This window comes from Electrophorus electricus, chromosome 26 (genome assembly GCF_041902795.1).
Source record: "Electrophorus electricus isolate QZ-2024a chromosome 26, ASM4190279v1, whole genome shotgun sequence".
Lineage (NCBI taxonomy): Eukaryota > Metazoa > Chordata > Actinopteri > Gymnotiformes > Gymnotidae > Electrophorus > Electrophorus electricus.
Genome location: NC_137522.1, coordinates 6,557,501 through 6,577,500, shown reverse-complemented (window position 1 = coordinate 6,577,500; position 20,000 = coordinate 6,557,501). Strand labels below are relative to the sequence as shown.

Sequence of the window (20,000 nt, the reverse complement as noted above, 5' to 3'; positions counted from 1 at the left end):
GACCCCGCAGGCTGACCTCTTCAAACTTCAACTGAATTGTTCTGGCAGTTTCCACGGTGACAGCGCACTCCAAGCTTATCCCTCTTACTCTGAAAAGGGTAGAAGAGCTCACTCTGGGCAACCAAGCGGAGATGCAAATGTTGCATCTCCTTTTTGCTGAATGAGAAACTGCTATTTTAAATTAGAACTGACTTTGCTTATAGTTTGGCTTTTAATATTATCCAGGTAGATCATGAAAATGATGTCGGTTTTAAACTTTTATAATGTATTTAATACGTTCTAAAAATACATGCAATTAAACAGTCAATAATGCATTTAAATATAAATGTTTCATTATTTTACTTTTACAATTACTATTTGACTAGATACAAATATTGACAACTGCCATACTTTAGGTTAGTCTTAACAATCCTACTTAAAAAAATATTAAAATCTATTCTTAAATAAATATAATGCGCAAATCTTTAGAAAAACTTTCTGCGATTCAGCTATGCAGTTGTGAAGGCTACTGGAATTCCAATTTGATTATTTCGTTCATCGATTTGTTCATTGCCTGGCACTGATTAACGTGGTATCGTGTCAGCTGTACACAGGTCTCACGACGTGGACCAAGATAAAAGTGATTCCGTGTCGAAGAGAAAGTCGACAAAAAAGAAAAGCGACAACGCGACGTATAATCAATGAACACGCATCCATAGCAGAAGTCTGGAATTAATGCGGTGCTATTTCAGCACGTTTTCACATCCGGTGCTTTTATATCGTATTAGTGAATGTGTGTTTAAATAATTATGCCCAGATCCTGAATCGTTTTGATGTTCCACGCAACATTATGTAACGTGTAAGAACCTCCGACGTCGTATAATCGATACAAACTGACCAGCTGTCCGGCTTTCTGGACCTGGCGTGTTGCCAATTCAGTGGATTCTAGTCATATGGCGTGCACATGAATGGAGAATGACGTCGTATGAAGACTTCAAACGAGACCAACCTCATTTACAATTCACTGATTTATTTTTTTATTTTTTTTATTTAAGCCTATGCCTTGCCCATCGAACCGGTCGTGTTACAGAGGCTCCATTTGCATACAAGTTAAAACCGCTTTATGTTTAGGTATGTGGAGAACGTGCGGCTTAAAATAAATCAGCATTCACATAACACCATTAAATTATTTGGAAAAAAAACAAAAACCCAAAAAACCTTATCAGCTGTGCGCAGTGAAGGTGGCATCCTCTAAAGGGACTCGCCATGTCTCATATGCTAATAGGAGAGGCTCTGGCCCAAAGACAGTGAAATCTCATCCCGAGACTAGATTCGGTTTTCTGAGAGAGATGTCATTTCGCTGAGGGGACACAATGACGAGCTCGGGAGTGACGGAGCTCTGATCTCCACGATAGGGAGACAGCCAACCGATTAAAATGGTGCGTTTGTTCCTCTCCGTTACTCGATCGGCGTGTGAACTCTTATTAACAATCAAATGCGGTGACCGGGTGGACCGGAGAATAGTTCGGGCTCTTCCTAAGCGCATACTCAAAAGGTTTAACGCACAACTGTGGTTAAACTCCGCTGGTAATACGGGATACGCGTCCCTTAATCAGTTATGATCATTAATAGATAATAAACATAAAGTCTTAAGAGAAACTACCTAAGACATATGACTAATTGCTTGGAATTTCGTTGCACTGTAAATGCTTGCTGGAAAGTCTTTTGGAGACGTTGGTCTCCAGAGATGAACTGAAAAAGAGACCTTAAACAGGAATCTCTGTCTTGAGGAGAGGACCCATTGAAAGCCTTTAGGCTCGGTGACCACTCTGGAGTTTTAATTAATCTGGTGCAGCAGACGTGTATTGGTCGTGATAGCCAAATGTCTGTGTTTTACTACAGCGAAGCGAAGCAGGGCTTGCAGTTTACCGCAAGAGTCAAACCATGCTTGCTGATTTGCTTTATGTAGACTAACCGTTTTAAAATAAATCAGAGAATCTCTTGTTCTTCATGCCTTGCCGCATATAGAGAGTTAACCGGTATCTTTCCGTTCCAGTGTTAAGAACTTGGAAACAATGTGTGTAAACTATCGTTCAGATTTCTAGGATCTGGTTAGAATTCATAATAGAGCTCAGTATTTGTTTCTCATATTTATAAAAATGTTGTCCTTGCCAAATTTTGTAGTGTGTATTTTTTTCCGTTTTTTTTTCCTTTTGGTACCAATCGAAAATAACGACATAAACGATGTCATAGCAAAATTTTAGATTAGACAACCCAACGCGATCCGCAAAGAGGATACGGGGCTGTGTAGAGGAACAGGAGAGGCCGTCCTCATACTTCTGCAAACTTCTGCAAATCCTTTCTGCTTAGAGCACACACGGGTCTGTCTGATCTAAAACTGAGATAATCATTGAGCTCTGGCCAAGGAAATAAATATCAATTTTAAAACAAACTATCACATCATTTAACAATGCCCAGCTGGGGCAGTTTTCTTCTGTAAAGGAATTTAAATTGCGCTTTCAATGCAATTTTACAACGCGCTCTGATGGAACTTCGAGCCAACGCTCCAACCATATCCCCCTCACTTAATAAATGATGAACTAATAGTTCTAATTGTGGATTACCATTATCTTTTGAAGTGGGGCAACCCACATGCTTATAACATCATTAATCAACATATATGGTATGTACATGCGCAGCCTGAAACTGGGAGGAACTGGAAAACAATGAGATCTGCTGTTGGGAACTCGGCGCGGTTTTGAGGGTCGGTTAATGACAGCCTATTAACGGCGCTGCTTCTGGAAAGCGAGAGAAGTTCCCGTTTCATATGCTGATGATCTAGCCATGCAAAACCGTGTCACTGACACACTCATTCGCGCCATGCAGTTTTCACGAGAATTACGAATAGCAAACATCCACTAAACAGACGTGGTCCCATATCATCAAACATATTAAACTTCGAAATTCTGGCTTGTTGTTGATTTAATGTCACCAGAACTGCTCCCCCCCACCCCCCGAGTGGGAGGGGGAGAGAGAGAGAGAGAGAGAGAGAAGAGAGAGAGAGAGAGAGAGAGAACGCCCCCCCCCCCCCCCCCCCCCCACACACACACATACAATCGGCCTTGCTTTTAAAACCTCTGCTCGGGATGTCGCGTCAGCATCCGGGTGGTAAAGTTACAATACAATCCTGTTCCACTTGAAGTCTTCACTGCAATAAAATCATCAAAGAATGCAGGGTGACTCGGTACCCAGTCAAAATGACGATACCTATTTATCCTTACAATGTCTTCTATAAAACAACGCTGGCCTACATCACTGCACAGGGTTAATTGAATAGGCATACATAAACAAACAAACAAATAAATAAGAGATACAAATTACAATAGTTTGTAAATTGACAAAACATCAAAGTACATTTGTTTTACTAACGTTTAGAATATTCAGTGGCATTTCTAGAAAAAACCCGAATAGCAGAAAAAACTTCAGTACAAACTTTTTTGCACAAAGACTTTACTTCAAGCTCAGCCCTGCGACATTTGTGTAGGCTGTAAGTAACCCCCCCTCCACTTCAACCCCCACCCGGAGCCGCGTTTATCTCCCCGGCTATAGCTCTCACTGGCCCATTAGAAGCGAGCATGGTCTGCGTCGCTGTGAACACCCCTGCTGACTGAACCACTGCATCAAAGCATATATTGTTCCGAGCATGGGGTGGACTCCGCGGAAATGCTGGAACACTTGTGCCCGGACTACTGTGGCGTATGAGTAAACTTGTTGCTCCACAGTAAACGCTAGGAAACAAAATGCTTACGTGGCTGTTTTTTTTTTTTACGACCTGACAAAAATGTAGCTCAGCATCGCCTAGCTTGTTCTCAGTTGACGGGGAACGTTCACTCCTTCATCACCTGTTGCCCGATGCACTGAGGGATGGAAAACGCGTAGCGGTATGCCATCTCAGCAAAGTCTTTACTACAGGCTGGTGAATGTCACGCCGCCAAAACAAATATGAGCCTCGAACCTATTTAAAGTAAAACTTTTTTTTAACATTGGATGACATAAAGGGTTCCTTTTACGACGAAGACAAGACAGTAGGCTTGCAAAATGAAACATACTCAGATATATTACGATATGACCACACGATCGTATTAATACAGAAATGTAAAATATGATCGAGCAGCAAATGGAAGATCCAAGTTGCACTGCATCGGATCGTCCCAGAAATCTCCGCAATTACATCTGTATTGTTCTCCCTGAACAACGCAGCACAGAAAGAAACGGTCTTCACTGCTGGAGCCAAATCCACCGAAGCGTTTGACGTTATTAAAGAATAAAGAGATGGCGATTTACACTGTCCTACCAAAAGGGGTCAATTATCCACTGTTAAAAGCATATTAACTCGAATTAATAAGAAAACAACGTGTTCATATTTAGGTTTAAGACACTTTCCTTGCTTTTAAGAACAAATGCAGCGAACTCGCAGTGACAAGGGAGAACTCACTTGGTGTTGTTGTAGAAACAAATAAAACGAATAATATAAAGAAAGGCGATTACAAATATTGTGTTCAGTCCATCCATTATAAAGTGCATGACTCTGTAAAGTGCAAGTGACGAACCTGTCAAGTGGCTTTGGCTTCAAACACAAAAAAAGCCGTAAGAATTTCGCGGACTACCCTACGCCTTCATTTCACTAACAATTAACGAAATGTATCACACAGAAGTGACCGAAACTGGAGAAAACGTTTTAGATCTGGAATCATGATGACGGCCACTTATCACGGTTTGGTGGCGAGACTGCTGGGCTTATGACGGTTTTTAGTGTCATTATTGTATTTCTTTCTAATCCGTGTTAACATTGTCATGTTCATGGGTGCCACCATGCTTCTCCCGACTTCAGAATCAAGCACATTTCACCGGAGAAAATGTAGTAATTTAGTAAGTTTAGTAATAATTAATTCTCTCTCTTTCTCTCTCTCTCTCTCTCTCTCTCTCTCTCTCTCTCTCTCTCTCTCTCTCTCTCTCTCTCTCTCTCACACACACACACACACACACACACACACACACGTGCACCTTTCATATTTTGATGACAGGATATTTACAGGATAGTTAACATCAAACGGATCAGCATTCTTGATTCTTGAGAAGCAATTTATTACAGTGCTCTTTCAGTGATAGAAAGCTCAGAAAAACCGCCCCGTCCGATATGGCCTTAAAACAGCGGTCAGAGGCGCAGAACTGACGCCACTCTGGCTGACAGTGTGTGGTCTCACTGAGGGGAATGCGCATTTTGGCCACGCGGGGAGACCCCATCCCCCTTGCTTCCCTGCACCTGCACTGGATCAGGGCAGCGACGGCCATTCACCCAGTGACAGACTGTTAAAATAGACGACATCACTGACAGTTTTCAATTCAGTCCAGCTCACAATGCTCCCCACCCCGCCGACTGCGCCACTGCTCGCCTTGCTTACAGCTGGGTAGAGATGGGCTGACACGGACAGATGAATCAGGTCATTAGCCTCAGTTCTTTAGCTGCTTCCTACATTTCCCACACATTAACTATCTACTGCAATAGGCTCACGGAAACACTGCATACGAGTCCAAACGAAACACAAGATATTATTATTATTGTTATTATTATTATTATTATTATTATTATTATTATTATTATTATTATTATTATTATGTTGTTGTTGTTGTTCTTTTTCACATTTGGCCAAGGAACTGAAATTAAACCGAGTGAAAAATAAAAAAGGTTGTGTAATAATAATAATAATAATAATAATAACATCAAATAATTATCGTGTTCTTTTTATTTGGGTTTCATGCTCTGTACTAAATATAGGCTACTTGTAGGCCAAGTCTCTGCAGAGGGAAATGAATAAAGGTAGCCAACCATCTCCTTTATGGTTCTGAAGAATAAACTTCTTTGTCAAAGTTAGCCATTTAGGCCTACAGGGAAATAAAAATAAAAAGGTTTGAACTAAACTAAAGTAGTTGAATACTAAATACTATACTAAAGTAGATTAATACAAAAACTAAACTAGATTATGTCGTGCGCTGTTGGACAAATATTTTCTTGATGACAGAAAATTTTTTTAATACACTACCTCCAACTCTTACCACATTTGTTTGGAAAACAATACCAGTTTAAATCTATGTTGTACTAAATATTTAGTTTAGTGTATAAACACATATAAGGGTTGTTAAAAATGTTAAGTATATTTCCCCTTAAATTGCAATAACCTGCGTCAACGCACCGCTTTTTGCAAGCAATAATTTCAAGTTAAGAAACAGGCCTGGCCCATTCGGCACAAAAAAAAAGAAGCCCAACGAATATCAGAGAACACAACGTGTACTACGTTAAAGCAGCGCGCTTACCACCTGTTGTTGGTGGACTGTCTGGTGCAGCATCATGCAAGAGGTCGAACAGAGCAACACCGCGACTTCCCTCGGGTCAAGACATCCTGTAGTTATAGTTCCTCCTCTTGTCCTGTCGCATAAGCAAAAGAAAAGTATAGGTTATTAACATGTATACACATATAATAGATTTATAATAACATCATAGAGTGTCTTGCAAATAGGCTTACATAAGAATGAAACAAAAATCTTGAGCGGACGCACGATAATAAAGGCCAACAAAGCACGTTGTTTGGAGCGAATCTAAAGTAGCCAATGAATGCCGCGCGTCTTGCCCTTCTTATTGTGTTGATTCAGCTTGCGATTCTTTGTTTCTTTCAGTTCGCCAAACAATCATCGTTTAATTTTAATGCAAAGAAAATGTAAATTCCAAAATCCCAGTCGAGGTTCACAAAAGTCTTTGAAGTTCAACAAATTTAGTGTGTAATTATTAGTCAGTAGCTTCCCTCTGGTCGCGTATCACTGCTGGTTAAAATATTAATCTCTATCAAACGTACTCACTGATAGTACCCTTGGGGCATGATGGCTTGCAACTAGCGCTGTGAGAAGGAAAAATTACCACACTAACAAAAATGAGACAGGTAATTTATACAGCCTACACTGAGTCATTATTATCACTTGCGAAGGGGAAAAACAAACACACAAATATAAATATATAAATTGCATGAATACAGCATTTAAAAAGCTAGAAGTAACCTATGCATTTACATAGGCTACTGTCTTTAGCATAGATTGTCTGGCTAATCCACCTACACCCGACCTTTAAATTCCCAGTTTATCAGACAGATTCAGCCATTACAGCCATTTCCACTGCTTGTATAAATAATTAACTGAACCACTGCTCCCTGACCCTTTGAGAGTCCGGTAGGGACACGTTTGTCGGAATAATACTTTGGAATGAGCCCTCGTCAAATATTCATTTAGCGGTTAATGTGAGCTCTTCTCCCCTGAGACCTGGTGTAATGGAAGCCTCGTAGCCTTGGCAAGCAACAGTGTTAATCTACTTCTGCACTGTAGCAAAATTTTCTAACACTCTCCAGATTTAAAACTCACCCAAATTCGCAGTCTAGCCATAATCTTATCGTTTGGCTTCGATGCAAGCCTCATTTGCGCATGACAGTAAATAATGAAAAAGACAGACTGCATACTACTACTGCTAATACTACTATAATACTATATATAATATATATAGTAATATAATACTATATAATAATATATATATGGACAAGTCTGTCTGCCCTGAAGCACTGATCTGCGTAAGACTACATTCAAAACACCAAAACGTTTAATACACTAACATTAAAAAAACGACATGTCATTACTCACAACAGCAGGCCTAAGCACGAGGTAACGGAGCTCCGAGGTGACAACCTGCCCAAGTGGAATATGTTTTGTGCCCCCCCCCCCACCCCCGCCCCCATCTATTTCATGCTGCAGACATCATTCTGCAGTGGTTCATCCACCAACATCGGTTGACAGACCTCTGGAGTTTTAGTCAAAACCAAGCGAGCGTTATCTATCTTAAGCCTACTACAAATTAAATAAAGATAGTCATAAATACCAACAATTGTTATAAAGCTAAATATAAATAACAATATAAGGAAGAAATGAAGGATATTATATTTTTATGAAAACATCTTAGAATCTCGATTTTAGAAAATTTAATCCGAGGAGCAGGACACTGGGGGTAATTCAGCAGGCCTTAACAACGAGCAAGTCAATTTTAACTCTACCAAAAAGTAGAATTTTTAGAACGGCATTATAGAAATGAATCTGGAAATAATTAACTTTATTAAACTTCTTAAAGTGTTTTAAAATATATGATTATAAATATTTTAAATAAATAAATGGCTACCTGGCGGTGTGTCCTCGACATTTTGGACGTTTTATCACCAGCATCAAAGCGGAGATATACAGGCAAAAACTTTTAAGCGCCGCGGTGCCTCTCACAGTCCTTAACAAAAAAAATAAATTAAAAAAAGGAAAAGAAAGGAAAGAAAAAAAGGAAATCGGTGTTAAATCTCAAATCTAAACTTCACCACAATCATGATTATGCATAAAAAGCTCGCAAACACTCTGCCAATGTCGCACCATTTCACATGCGTGTACACAGCTGCTTTACTTTGCGACCTTAGGAAGGATTTTCCAATACCTGCTGTCAACGAGCCGCATTCACGAGTTCGCACACATCTAATTATAAAATACATACTGTTTTATGTAGAGCATTAATGACAGCAGAACATTTCTAATTTTTCTGTTTTTGTTTTGTGAATGCAGATCGAATAACTGCCATTAATTATATTAATTATATATATATATATATATATATATATATATATATATATATATATATATATATATATATATATATATATATATATATCTCACCTACATTTCAAATAAGAAAATCAAACATACAAATATGGATAACAACTCAAAGGACAAATAAAATCAAAACCCGAAACAATTTCAAATATCCAAATTTCCAAAATTTATTCATTTCAAACTGCATATTGGGAAAAAAAACTCATCTGAAATTGTAACTGTTATGATGCTATTAGTTCAAATATATACATGGAGTGTTGGCATCTGCGTACAGGCCACATTTTAAAATACAACTACGAAAAAAAAAGACTTTTTAAAATAAAAACTTAAAATATCACAGTAAATATACAGAAAATTTACAAACCATGAGAAAATAAAGAACACAAACTTCATATTTCTAACAGATGGAGGGTTGGAGACTAAACAAAATATATAAATTAACGTGCGATAGCGCTTTTGTGTTCTATCATTTAGAACTAAATTAAAATGTTTTAGTACTATTGACCCTCGAGGAGAAACATTTGCCTAGTTTACTATTTCTTTCCTTCCAGTGTTTGCAGAGTTTGGAGTATATTAAGTGTCAATTCTGCCATCTTTTGCAGGATTAACTTTTATAAAAATTTAACTTCTTGTAGTTTACAAACATTACAACTGATTGTTATGTTTATTTGATAAATACTGTACAAAAGGTGATTGCAATAATAAAACATTTGATTGATTCTCCCCCCTTCTATTTCCAAAATCTCATACACCTTTAAAAAAAAAAGAAGCAACAAACAAACAAAAAAAACTTGGTGGTGTTCCTACCGTTCCTCTAGAGCGTTTCTTTAAATAGAAAGCAAAAAGGGTTTGTGTTCTTTCCTTGAGTCCTATACAACTTTTCCCTCACCAAAAAAAATGTTCTGTACAAAAATAGTCCAGAGAAGTCCAGTGTCTGCAATAGAAAAGTTCATTTACATATGCGATAATGGGAGCGTGCCGTTAATCGTGGTTCCGGGCACAGGTGCACTCTGGTAATGCTGGGACATATGAAGTCTACTTTGGCCTGTTTGTTCTGGAACTTCTGCGCCCGGGAGGTACATGCTGATCATGTCCCGTAGGTCCCCTGTTTGACACGGGGCGGCCCTCGAGTGAGAGGACGATGTGACTACGGGAGGACTCGAACTGGACTCGGACTTTACCACCGAACCCATGGAGCCCAGCGTCATTCCCGGAGTGGTCTGCTGGGAATAGGACATGCTGTACGTAGGGGATCCGTTCATGTAGGTCTGGGAACTTGTCATGGAGTTATACTGAAGCGCGCTCATGTCGTAACGGTGCATCGGCTGCATCTGAGCCGTGTTGTGTGCGTTCAAACCAGGGTGCTGCGGATAGCCAAGCTGCTCTTGCATCATCCCATAGCCTCCGTTGGTCCAGCCGTTCATGTGTGCGTAACTGTCCATCCTCTGATTAACCCCGGCACCCAAACCAGCCCCGACGCCCACACCTGCGCTCATAGCGTTGCTTCCCGGTCCAAGGAGACCACCGGGCAGAGTGTACTTGTCCTTCTTCATCAGCGTCTTGGTTTTCCGCCGGGGTCTGTATTTGTAATCCGGATGTTCCTTCATGTGGAGAGCCCGGAGACGTTTCGCTTCGTCAATGAAAGGTCTCTTTTCGGACTCGGACAGAAGTTTCCATTCAGCCCCGAGCCTTTTGCTTATTTCCGAATTGTGCATTTTGGGGTTTTCCTGCGCCATTTTCCTCCGCTGTCCCCTCGACCACACCATGAAGGCATTCATGGGTCTCTTAACTCGTTCCGGGCTGTTTTTCTGGTTGTTTCCTGAAGTGTTAGTGTTCCCCGTGCCCCCAGTGTTTGGCTGGGGAGCCGGGGGTTTAAGTTCGGTTTCAATCATGTTATACATTTAAAACGATGATTCTGAACTCTTCCTCGCCAAGAAAAAAAAAAACAGTCCAAGACAGAGGTTCGCTGTAGTTACCTTACCAGTTTTGGTAACTTTGCTGAAACGCTCTCTTTTGCCTTCGCGCAGTAGGTCCTGTTGTGCCCACAAACTTCTTTCGTAGTCTTAAAGAATCAACAAACTACGTTTCCCTCCACGCCAGAGCCTTGACAACTCCTGATACTTTTTGAACAAGTTAATAGACAACCATTCATGTAATGACTGTCAGCGAATATAAATGGTTTTTTACCTGACCAATCACAGCGCGACTGTTCCCTCAGCCAGGATTGTGTCTTTTATTTAGCATAAAGGGGCGGGGTTACCCGCGGTCAGCAGTGTAGCACTAAGGCAGAGGCAGCAGTTATCCACCAATGGAGGCTGTATAGTTATCATAGCAAGGAGGAAGATTTTTAGAGAAATGGTAAACTACTGAAAAATGCTTCACCCACGAAATTATAGAAACAAGTTTTACTAAATGTATTAATGTTAGAGTGATCATGTTTGCTACTCCAGGGAATCTCTTTATGTTGCAAGATAATCTGTTTAAATTAAAAGTCTTCATATGCTGTTGCTTCAGAATATGAACCGTTTTAAGCAGGCCTTATGTTAAATATGAAGGTAATAATTTTCAAGACAAGTCAGTGTGAATAAGCAGGCGAAATAACCTTTAAAAAATTGTGCAGCAAAAACACGAAAAATAAGAAGCAATATTATTATTATTATTATTATTATTATTATTATTATTATTATTATTATTATTATTATTATTATTGTTGTTGTTGTTGTTGTTGTTGTTGCTATTGTTATTGTTGTTGTTAACATGTTAACTCATGTTTGTTGGCGATGATTGATGTTTGGGTTATTTCAGCCCACTATTTCCAGCGGAGTCGCCCTGTTTGAATCACACTAACTGATACTTTTTTCCGAGTATCCAAATTTATTTTTGCTTCATTATTCGCACAGGGAAAAGGTAGTCAGGGATTTTCTTTTGTGCAATTGGATGCGCTTGAACCGATTCAAGTTGTGATGTCAATCATCACAAATAAGCAGTTTTGTTTTGGATGTTGTCACTACATCTCCCCAAACAAAAGCACGGCTATATTGACTTCTATTCTGTAGTGAGGATCTTTGTTGTCGGAATTCACTTAGTCACATGTAAAGTGAAAAGGGGAAAGAGGTTCACTCAGCACCGCATTCTTCAGAACAGCATGGAAATAAAAACACGAAAAGAGATTAACGGCACCTGCAATAATTATGACTAAATCAAATATTAGCCTACTTAATATTAGGACACTATTTTAAAAATGTTTGATAAAAACTGACCTAGGCTTCCAAAGATATGTCATTCGTAGTTACAAATAGCATAAATAGCCTAATTTGGATGAAGGCCAAACTTCGAGTCTTCTCACTAAGTCTTAGAGAAAAGCAGAGCGGATAGAGGCTACAAACAGGCTTATTGTCAGGACAAACACGTGCAATCAGATCACTTTTAATTCGCCAATGTGCAAGATGAGGTGCCATTATGTTTCAACAGCGCCCTCTTCTGGTAGGCTTGACTAAAGGCTCCATAGGCTACCGTCCTTCACAACATTTACGGCGTGCTTCAAACATTATGTCGAAGTACTTCACTCTGAATAGCCTAAATGTTAGGATTTGGCCTACGCACTTGTGTATGGAGACTAAGATAGATAGTAAATGCAGGTAGAAACCATGCGGGGTTACCATGCGTTACATGACAAAATAACATGCTAATGCTTAACACGAAAATAAGTTAAGGGGAGAGACGTTAGATGTGACTAAAATGAAAAGACATTTAATTTACCAGGACAAAGCACGACTAATATTTCACATTCATTTTCTTAGATCAAACATCTGTATGATGTGCAAAATAAAGGTATATATTTTCGCTTTTGGTTAAGATAAAAAAATATTATAATTATATATGTAAAAAAAATTCCATTATGCTTCGGGTTTAAATTCCTGCTCTTCTGTATCTGCATTTTAGAGCGTTCCCCGCTATTCCTAATCTTCTTATGGTAATGCGACGAACGGCGGGGAATCGGCCTCATCTCGGACCCCGTCCCCAGTAGCCGGAATTTTGCTAATTGACATTTTACCTGACGACCGACAGTGGAGCATTTGCGTGCACATAGTTTTAGACCAAAAACATATTTTCGCAAGGAAAACTTGGAGCATAAGTCACGAATTGTTGCGCGTACAAAACATGACTACTTTGTAAATATCTACCACCAATACAAACCAGAAATAAAAAGATTCTACAAAAAAGCTCGCAATAAATTAAAGCAAAATATTCGATAATTGCAATGTTTTCCAGTTATTTTGTTTTTGTGGCTGCAATAGAGAATAATTAAACTAAAATATTTAGCGCGTACAAAAAGCTGTTTCACGATTTTTATATTCACATGTCTAATTCAACTATGAATGCTCACAAATACATTTATGGAATTTTTAAATAACGTTATTTTTAAAGGGACAAATGTAACAGTTTTAAAAATAATTATTTAATTGTTTTAACACAATATTAAAGACAATATCTGTTAGCTCTGTGGGTATTACTTTCTGGCAAAATCTACAGTTGGAAATCAGCAGGTGAGAGAGAGAGAGAGAGAGAGAGAGAGAGAGAGAGAGAGAGAGAGAGAGAGAGAGAGAGAGAGAGAGAGAGAGAGAGAGAGAGAGAGAGAGACGCTTCGGCAATTGTCCACTAGGGGCCGTGCTGACTGAACAAACAGCTTGTGCAGAAATTGAACTGTTTGAAACGTGAACAGTAAATATTATTTTTCATAAACTGAGCTGTTTTATTAAAAAACAGGCAAACGAAACCAAAAAGTATAATTTACTCGTCCGCATAAAACGGACGCATAAAAGTGGTGATCTTCAGGATTTAAACAAGCTAATTCAGTCGACACAAAAATTAATGGAGTTACACTTTATAAAGAGCGTTAATACTTTTTATATTGCAAACTAACACAAAGTCAAACGAGAAATACATAAATACATTTTAATATTTATATTATAATAGCTTGTATTGGTATTAATTAATTGGTATTGGTATTGTATTGGTATTAATTTGCTAAAAAATAATTTTGGTCATATCAACTTTATAGTCAGTAAGAAACTAATTTGCTCTTCAATAGAATAGACTCATGCAATAACGAAAATAAAACATAAGTAGGCAGAAACATTCTTATTTTCATAGCCAATGAGTTTATATATATATATATATATATATATCGCAACAATTTATCCGCTTTATCCGCTATTCCTAGAAGCCACTGAACCTGTAATGCAACCGCCGGTCTACAAGACCCGACTTTCAATGCCAACGAGCACATTTCCCCTCCGACTTCTGTCCCCTCAAAGTGCGCTTGTCGGCGTACTTACGTTTCATTCTGGGTGTAGTCTCGTCAAGGGATTGATTGGCAGAGCAAAGATACTCCATCCGTAAGAAGAAAAAAAAGCAAATCGCATCCGCCGCCCTCGGGTGCTTTCCAGGCGCCGCGGAACAGGCGCTCTTTCCCGGTTCTCTGTACCTCCGGCGCTCGCAGTCCGTTTGTTTCCCGAAGAAGCGCAACCCTGTCTCCGCTCGCCTGTGCCCAAACCCCCTCGCTAAACGCTTCTCTTCGCTCGCCGGCCCTGGAACAAGAAAAGCCGTTTATGGCTACACACAAACTGAAAAAAGGGGCCGATTTTAAAAAGAGGAAGAATGCATCAAGAACAACAAAAGTCAGTTATACCAAGTCTGCCACCCCCCACCCCACCAAACATAATGAGAAGGAAAAAGCTTTATATTTTTTTTTCAGTGGGTATTCAAAGATAATTTGAAGCCATTGTTTCTGGTACAGATGGTTCTTTTTAATACAATAACACTGCTCTTTGTGCGTACTACCCACAATAAATATCTAAAGCGTTCTTCTGAATAACCATTTTGTTCGCTCTTGTAAAAGGCCAACAGAAGCGGCCCAGAGGTAATGGGCTCGCTTTATTGAAAGGCAAAGAATGGGTATTTGATAAAGATTTTTTTCCCTTTGCAGAGAATACATTGCCATGTCATATAACGCTACGGTTAGTTTCGCCATAAAAGAACATATTCGGTAAAAGTAACGCATTATTATTATTATTATTGTTGTTGTTATTGTTGTCACAGATATCCATAGATATGGTTGTCCTTGCTGTTAAGGACATTTTAAGATTGAATCTATAGATGACATTTCAGTACGGGAAATGCAAATGAGACATAACTGTGCTTCGTTTTTCTACAACGCGATAAATATATTCAACGTCAGCTCAGGCACCAGCATGGCCTCCCAGCCATCAAAAAACAAAAACAAAAACAAAAACAAAAAAACAAACAAACATAAAAACCCCTGTCCGCATGCAACATTTATCAGTGTAGACTACTGGATGCTTCCTCTGAGATCAGGACAGGTATGATACTAGGTATGGTAGTGGACTGTGTGGTCTGTCAGAACCAGTGTTGGGTTCTAGATTGTTGGCCACAATTCCTGGCCAAGATTCTACAAAATCCTTTTTTTTTTTTCATTTAAAAACAACAATTCTAGTTGTCATAGGTTTGACTGAAGAGCTTACAAAAGAAGTTCTTCTACCTTCTCAGCTATTTTGCATGGGAAATTAGACCATTACGAATCCACATGTGTAACTAAACATGTTCCAGAATTTGCAGCAGATGGCTTTCTTAATTAAATCATGTTGATCAATAAATCACTATCAGCGCTTCTGCTACCAAAAAGCAGAGCGATGAGGATGCTCTACACTGAACTAGTCCAGAGTGATCTGGGCCCAGGTGTAACTGAGTCTGGCAGCCTTTATCTGGTTCGACTGGGAGCTGCAGGGAAAACGGAGTGTGGCAAGACAAAATGTCCCAGCAGGGAAAGTTGTTAGTAAGCGGCTTCGTGTTTGTCTACCTATCTCCAGGAATTAGGGGTTTCCTCCACATACGTATAGCTCCATACTGACAGTAATCCATCCCAGTCCCTGTGAGGGCTTTGTCTTCTCACAGAACACAGCTCCCTGTTAATCTCTAAGGTGCTATTACAAAAGAGAAGAAATAATGACTTCAGTCAAAATGCTACTCTTGCTAATTAGTTTGCAAAGGTGCACCTATAAAAAGAGTCGATTCAACAGATTACGTTAGGGGACATATAATAACAACAACAAAAATTAGCAAAAGGTGATAGGATTATTGAGAAGCAGTGGCAAAAAAACAAAAACGAAATGAAAGGAAAGCTAAATGAAAATGTTTCGTTTTTCTTCTCCTCAGAACACATTTTCAGAATGCATCACTATTCCTTGAACGTGGTCAAAGAAAAGTATCCTGTCTTTAAGAAGTAATGTCAAAAGGATTAACAGATTTACTATTAGTAATATTCTTTGCTCCAGATCTCATTATTAATTTAATCTCCAACCTAAAATCAAAGTCACATAACAAATACACCACTGCCATTTTCAGTGATTTTTAATTAACCTCTATTTATGTGTGTTTGTTTTAATAAAAGTGCCATGTCAACAACAAACCGGAAGTTCATTTTATAGTGCGATCTAAGGTACAGAATACTAAAAGCCTTCAGATGGAACTGGTTTGGGTTGCTGCTATATGAATGACTGGGCGTTTCATTTCCATATGCATGAGCGTGTCTCATAGCTATTGTGTAAGTGCTGGTTGGTGCGTGCTATGCTTAGACAAGTCTCCTATAGTGGAAGGGGTGGCATGTTGGGCCCTATGCTTTTCCCTTATGGGCCCAGTTGAATCGGTAATCAAGGCACACACGACATGGCTGGAGAACTGTCACTCACTGTCAACATGCTCCTGAATGTGAACTTCTTAAAGGGGTGAATAGGGAAATTGGCGTGGGGGATGTCACAGTCACTGTCTCTGTTCCAATAAGATTGTCCTCATCAACAACACACACAATCCATCCTTTACTAGTTAGAGAAAAAACAACAACAACTTTCCATTGTGTCAGCCTTTCTAACTCCACCAGAATACTGGCGGCTGTGTGAGGGCATCGGATGCAAAAGTAGTGCTGAAGAGTTTATCTGTATCAGCACGTGGACAGTCAAGCGATGCTGGAGCACTGCACAGCGGTTACAGCAAACACCTTGCGCATGCGCCACGACGTATCGGGTTCTGCTTAACTATCTTATCCCTCAAGTCCATTATTTGGTTAAATAATCATTACGATAAGTGTCGGTCCAGACAAAACATCTGGGAAAGAAGTTCTAACAGAACAAGGACGTGGTTGAGAAGAGCAACATGCAGCGTCTTTGCACTGAAGGTTCTGTGGGGAAGATCTGCCCTGATAAAGGCTATAATGAGCACCGGGGGGGGGGGGGGGGATTATTATTGTTATAATTTAATCTGCCAATAATGCTGTCCATGTAACCTTGCATGTCTTTATGGGTTTTTTTTGGTTTTTTTTTGAGTCCATCCAAGACAGCAAACAGCAACAACAGGGCCCTCTCAACTAATACATATGTCAGAAGATATATGAGTATTGGTATTGTTATGAAATCCTTGTAGTTTTAAAATACACTTTCATATAAAGCAGGGCCTCGAATTAAAGAAGCAAATGAAGACACATGAAGACACAAGCATTTTCAATGTTTGCACAAAATGTTCAATATTAGTAGAAAATAATAGAGTTGCGTCTGCAGTTATTAGCCTTTTTTAAGTTTGTCTCATGTGCCCCTTTCAAGGCTTTTCTCCTTTTGAAACATTTAATGAACTGACCTTCCTTTTATCATCACGAACATGGAACAAGGATGAGGAAAATGCACTGTCTAACCTACATCACAACACAAAAGACATTATTAGAAATCAGGATCCAGAGTAAATAAGGAACAAAGAACATATGTCTTATATTTGCACGTCTTGTCTCGCTCCACCTGCATTTAATTAAAAGGCATCTGAAAATACTGAGCACAGTTCCCTGCTGAGGCGACACACACGAATGTTGGGTTTACCTGTTCTGCTACTGCTGATTAAAACACAGAAACAGGTACACACACACACACACACACACACACACACACACACACACACACACACACACACACACACACAAATACAACAGAGAACACTCTCTTCACCCTCTGGTTCAACAGTCTGCAACTCTCCCTCTATTCAAATAAATACATTGTGTCCATTACCTAAAATATTTCTCAAACCTGAACTCCTCTTTCATCATTCTGTATACTATATATGCTTTATATATCTATCAGTGTCCTTTCTTTTGTACTGTCTATTTGGGTTCTTGAAAATATTCTATAAATAAATACAAGGTATTATTTATATAAATAAAAAATGTATATATATATATATATATATATATATATATATATATATATATATATATATATATATATATAGACACACACACACACACACACACACGTGGGCACATGCACACACAATATTCAACACACTTTTGAAGTTCATTGCCGCAAAGGCACAAATGTAATCATCAGAACCATTATCACCCCTCTCAAAAGTGTGGTAAGAAATAATTTCATATACCTCAACTATGGAATGCATATGGCTTCAGTAATCACCTCACTTTCCTCAGACCACAACCCCCACCCCAAAGTCCTCACACTACAGTTTCACCCCACCTCACTGACACCACACTCCCCACCCCACAGTACCCACAATACAGTCTCTCCCCACACCCTTGACCGTACGCTCCCCACACAACAGTAACCACACCACAGTATTTACCACACAGTCCCCACACCACAATGTTCCCCCCACAATCACCACACACAGTCCCCACTCCTCAAACCACAGCCCCTCTACAATCCTCAAACCACAGTCTACCGATAAAGAGCTGAACTCCACACACTAGAAACACAAGTCCTGATTGAAAGCAGTTTAGTGTACCACCATCGCAAATGTTCAGAGAGACACAGTGCGTAACAGCAGCCTTTTAGCTAAAGCCATAATGAACAGATCACTGCACCATTAGATAACAGGATACCTGCTCACTAGAACAGCCATAACAGATTCAGTTAAAAACACAGGAACGTGGCAATGGCCTGTCACTAGACAGACATTCTCACCATCACACATACCGATGGGTTTTGTTTACTGGCCAATTTGAATTCAAATAAAGCTTTGCTTCTGCTGACTGCACATCATTATCTGTGAGACTATAATCCCACCAGCAAATCCTATAGCTTGCAGAGCCAGAGTCTTTGTTTGGGATTACTGAAAGCTTAGCCTATAACAAAGAGAAATGAGGCGTTCCCTTCATCCTCTGTAATTAAGTGTGGAGAGTCATTTTCGAATCCGACCAAGAGCTCCGACACATTGCAGGATGATGCCTCTTAGCCCCCGGAGACATGGACGACAGCCAATGATACCTTACAGATGTTCAGGTTGCCAGGCGATGGCTGGCCCTCTCAGCTTGGGGGGCGGGGTCACATCATCTTAGCGCATAAGTCAAGCACCCATACATATGCATCTGTACTTCATCTGTTATGTACATCACACCTTGTCATCCTTTTATCTGTAATCTTATGATCTTATGGTCATGTTATATCCTCTACCATGATGTTGATATTGGCACTATGGCTAGTAAGAAGCACATATTTTTCACTAATTCCAGAGGGCCTCAAGTGACACAGTCATACTGAACACAAAGTTTCAATGACCTCTTTAGACATAATTCAGTTTGACTGTGTTTTCATGGACACTGCAGTAAAGCTAAATTGGCCTAAAAGCCTAAATGATCACACAAAAAACCCAAAAGAAATCTCCACAACATTATTCCTAAAAGTCCTTCTCCCTGGATTCTCGGTGCTGTATGGATGTTGGTTTTGAGTTTGGATTCTAGATGCTGTGTGAATGTTGGTTTTGAGTCTGGATTCTAGATGCTGTGTGAATGTTGGTTTTGAGTCTGGATTCTAGATGCTGTGTGAATGTTGGTTTTGAGTCTGGATTCTAAATGCTGTATGGATGTTGGTTTTGAGTCTGGATTCTAGATGCTGTGTAAATGTTGGTTTTGAGTCTGGATTCTAGATGCTGTGTGAATGTTGGTTTTGAGTCTGGATTCTAAATGCTGTGTGAATATTGGTTTTGAGTCTGGATTCTAGATGCTGTGTAAATGTTGGTTTTGAGTCTGGATTCTAGATGCTGTGTGAATGTTGGTTTTGAGTCTGGATTCTAAATGCTGTATGGATGTTGGTTTTGAGTCTGGATTCTAGATGCTGTGTGAATATTGGTTTTGAGTCTGGATTCTAGATGCTGTGTGAATGTTGGTTTTGAGTCTGCATTCTAGATGCTGTGTGAATGTTGGTTTTGAGTCTGCA

At 39.5% G+C, this 20,000-nt stretch overlaps 1 protein-coding gene and 1 long non-coding RNA gene across 8 annotated transcripts in view; both read right to left on the bottom strand.

The window, feature by feature from the left end:
- Positions 1-20,000, bottom strand: part of LOC113577813 (uncharacterized) — an 87,063-nt gene that overhangs the window by 12,601 nt on the left and 54,462 nt on the right. For 6 of the 7 annotated variants that reach the window (XR_014120061.1, XR_014120056.1, XR_014120058.1 and 3 more), the window contains 3 exons: positions 14,055-14,306; positions 8,246-8,344; positions 6,352-6,463 (listed from right to left, as the gene is read on the bottom strand). This is a non-coding gene — a long non-coding RNA (uncharacterized LOC113577813). The remainder of the gene's footprint in view (positions 1-6,351; positions 6,464-8,245; positions 8,345-14,054; positions 14,307-20,000) is intronic. The other variant, XR_014120060.1, reaches the window with a different exon arrangement.
- sox2 (SRY-box transcription factor 2) lies at positions 8,858-11,022 on the bottom strand. The gene has a single exon (XM_027010687.3). The coding sequence runs from the start codon at positions 10,614-10,616 to the stop codon at positions 9,669-9,671; it is 948 nt and encodes a 315-aa protein (XP_026866488.1). The 5' UTR covers positions 10,617-11,022; the 3' UTR covers positions 8,858-9,668.

Coding starts and splice junctions, on each gene's coding strand:
- sox2 (XM_027010687.3), bottom strand. CDS start 10,616: ATGTATAACATGATTGAAACCGAACTTAAACCCCCGGCTCCCCAGCCA.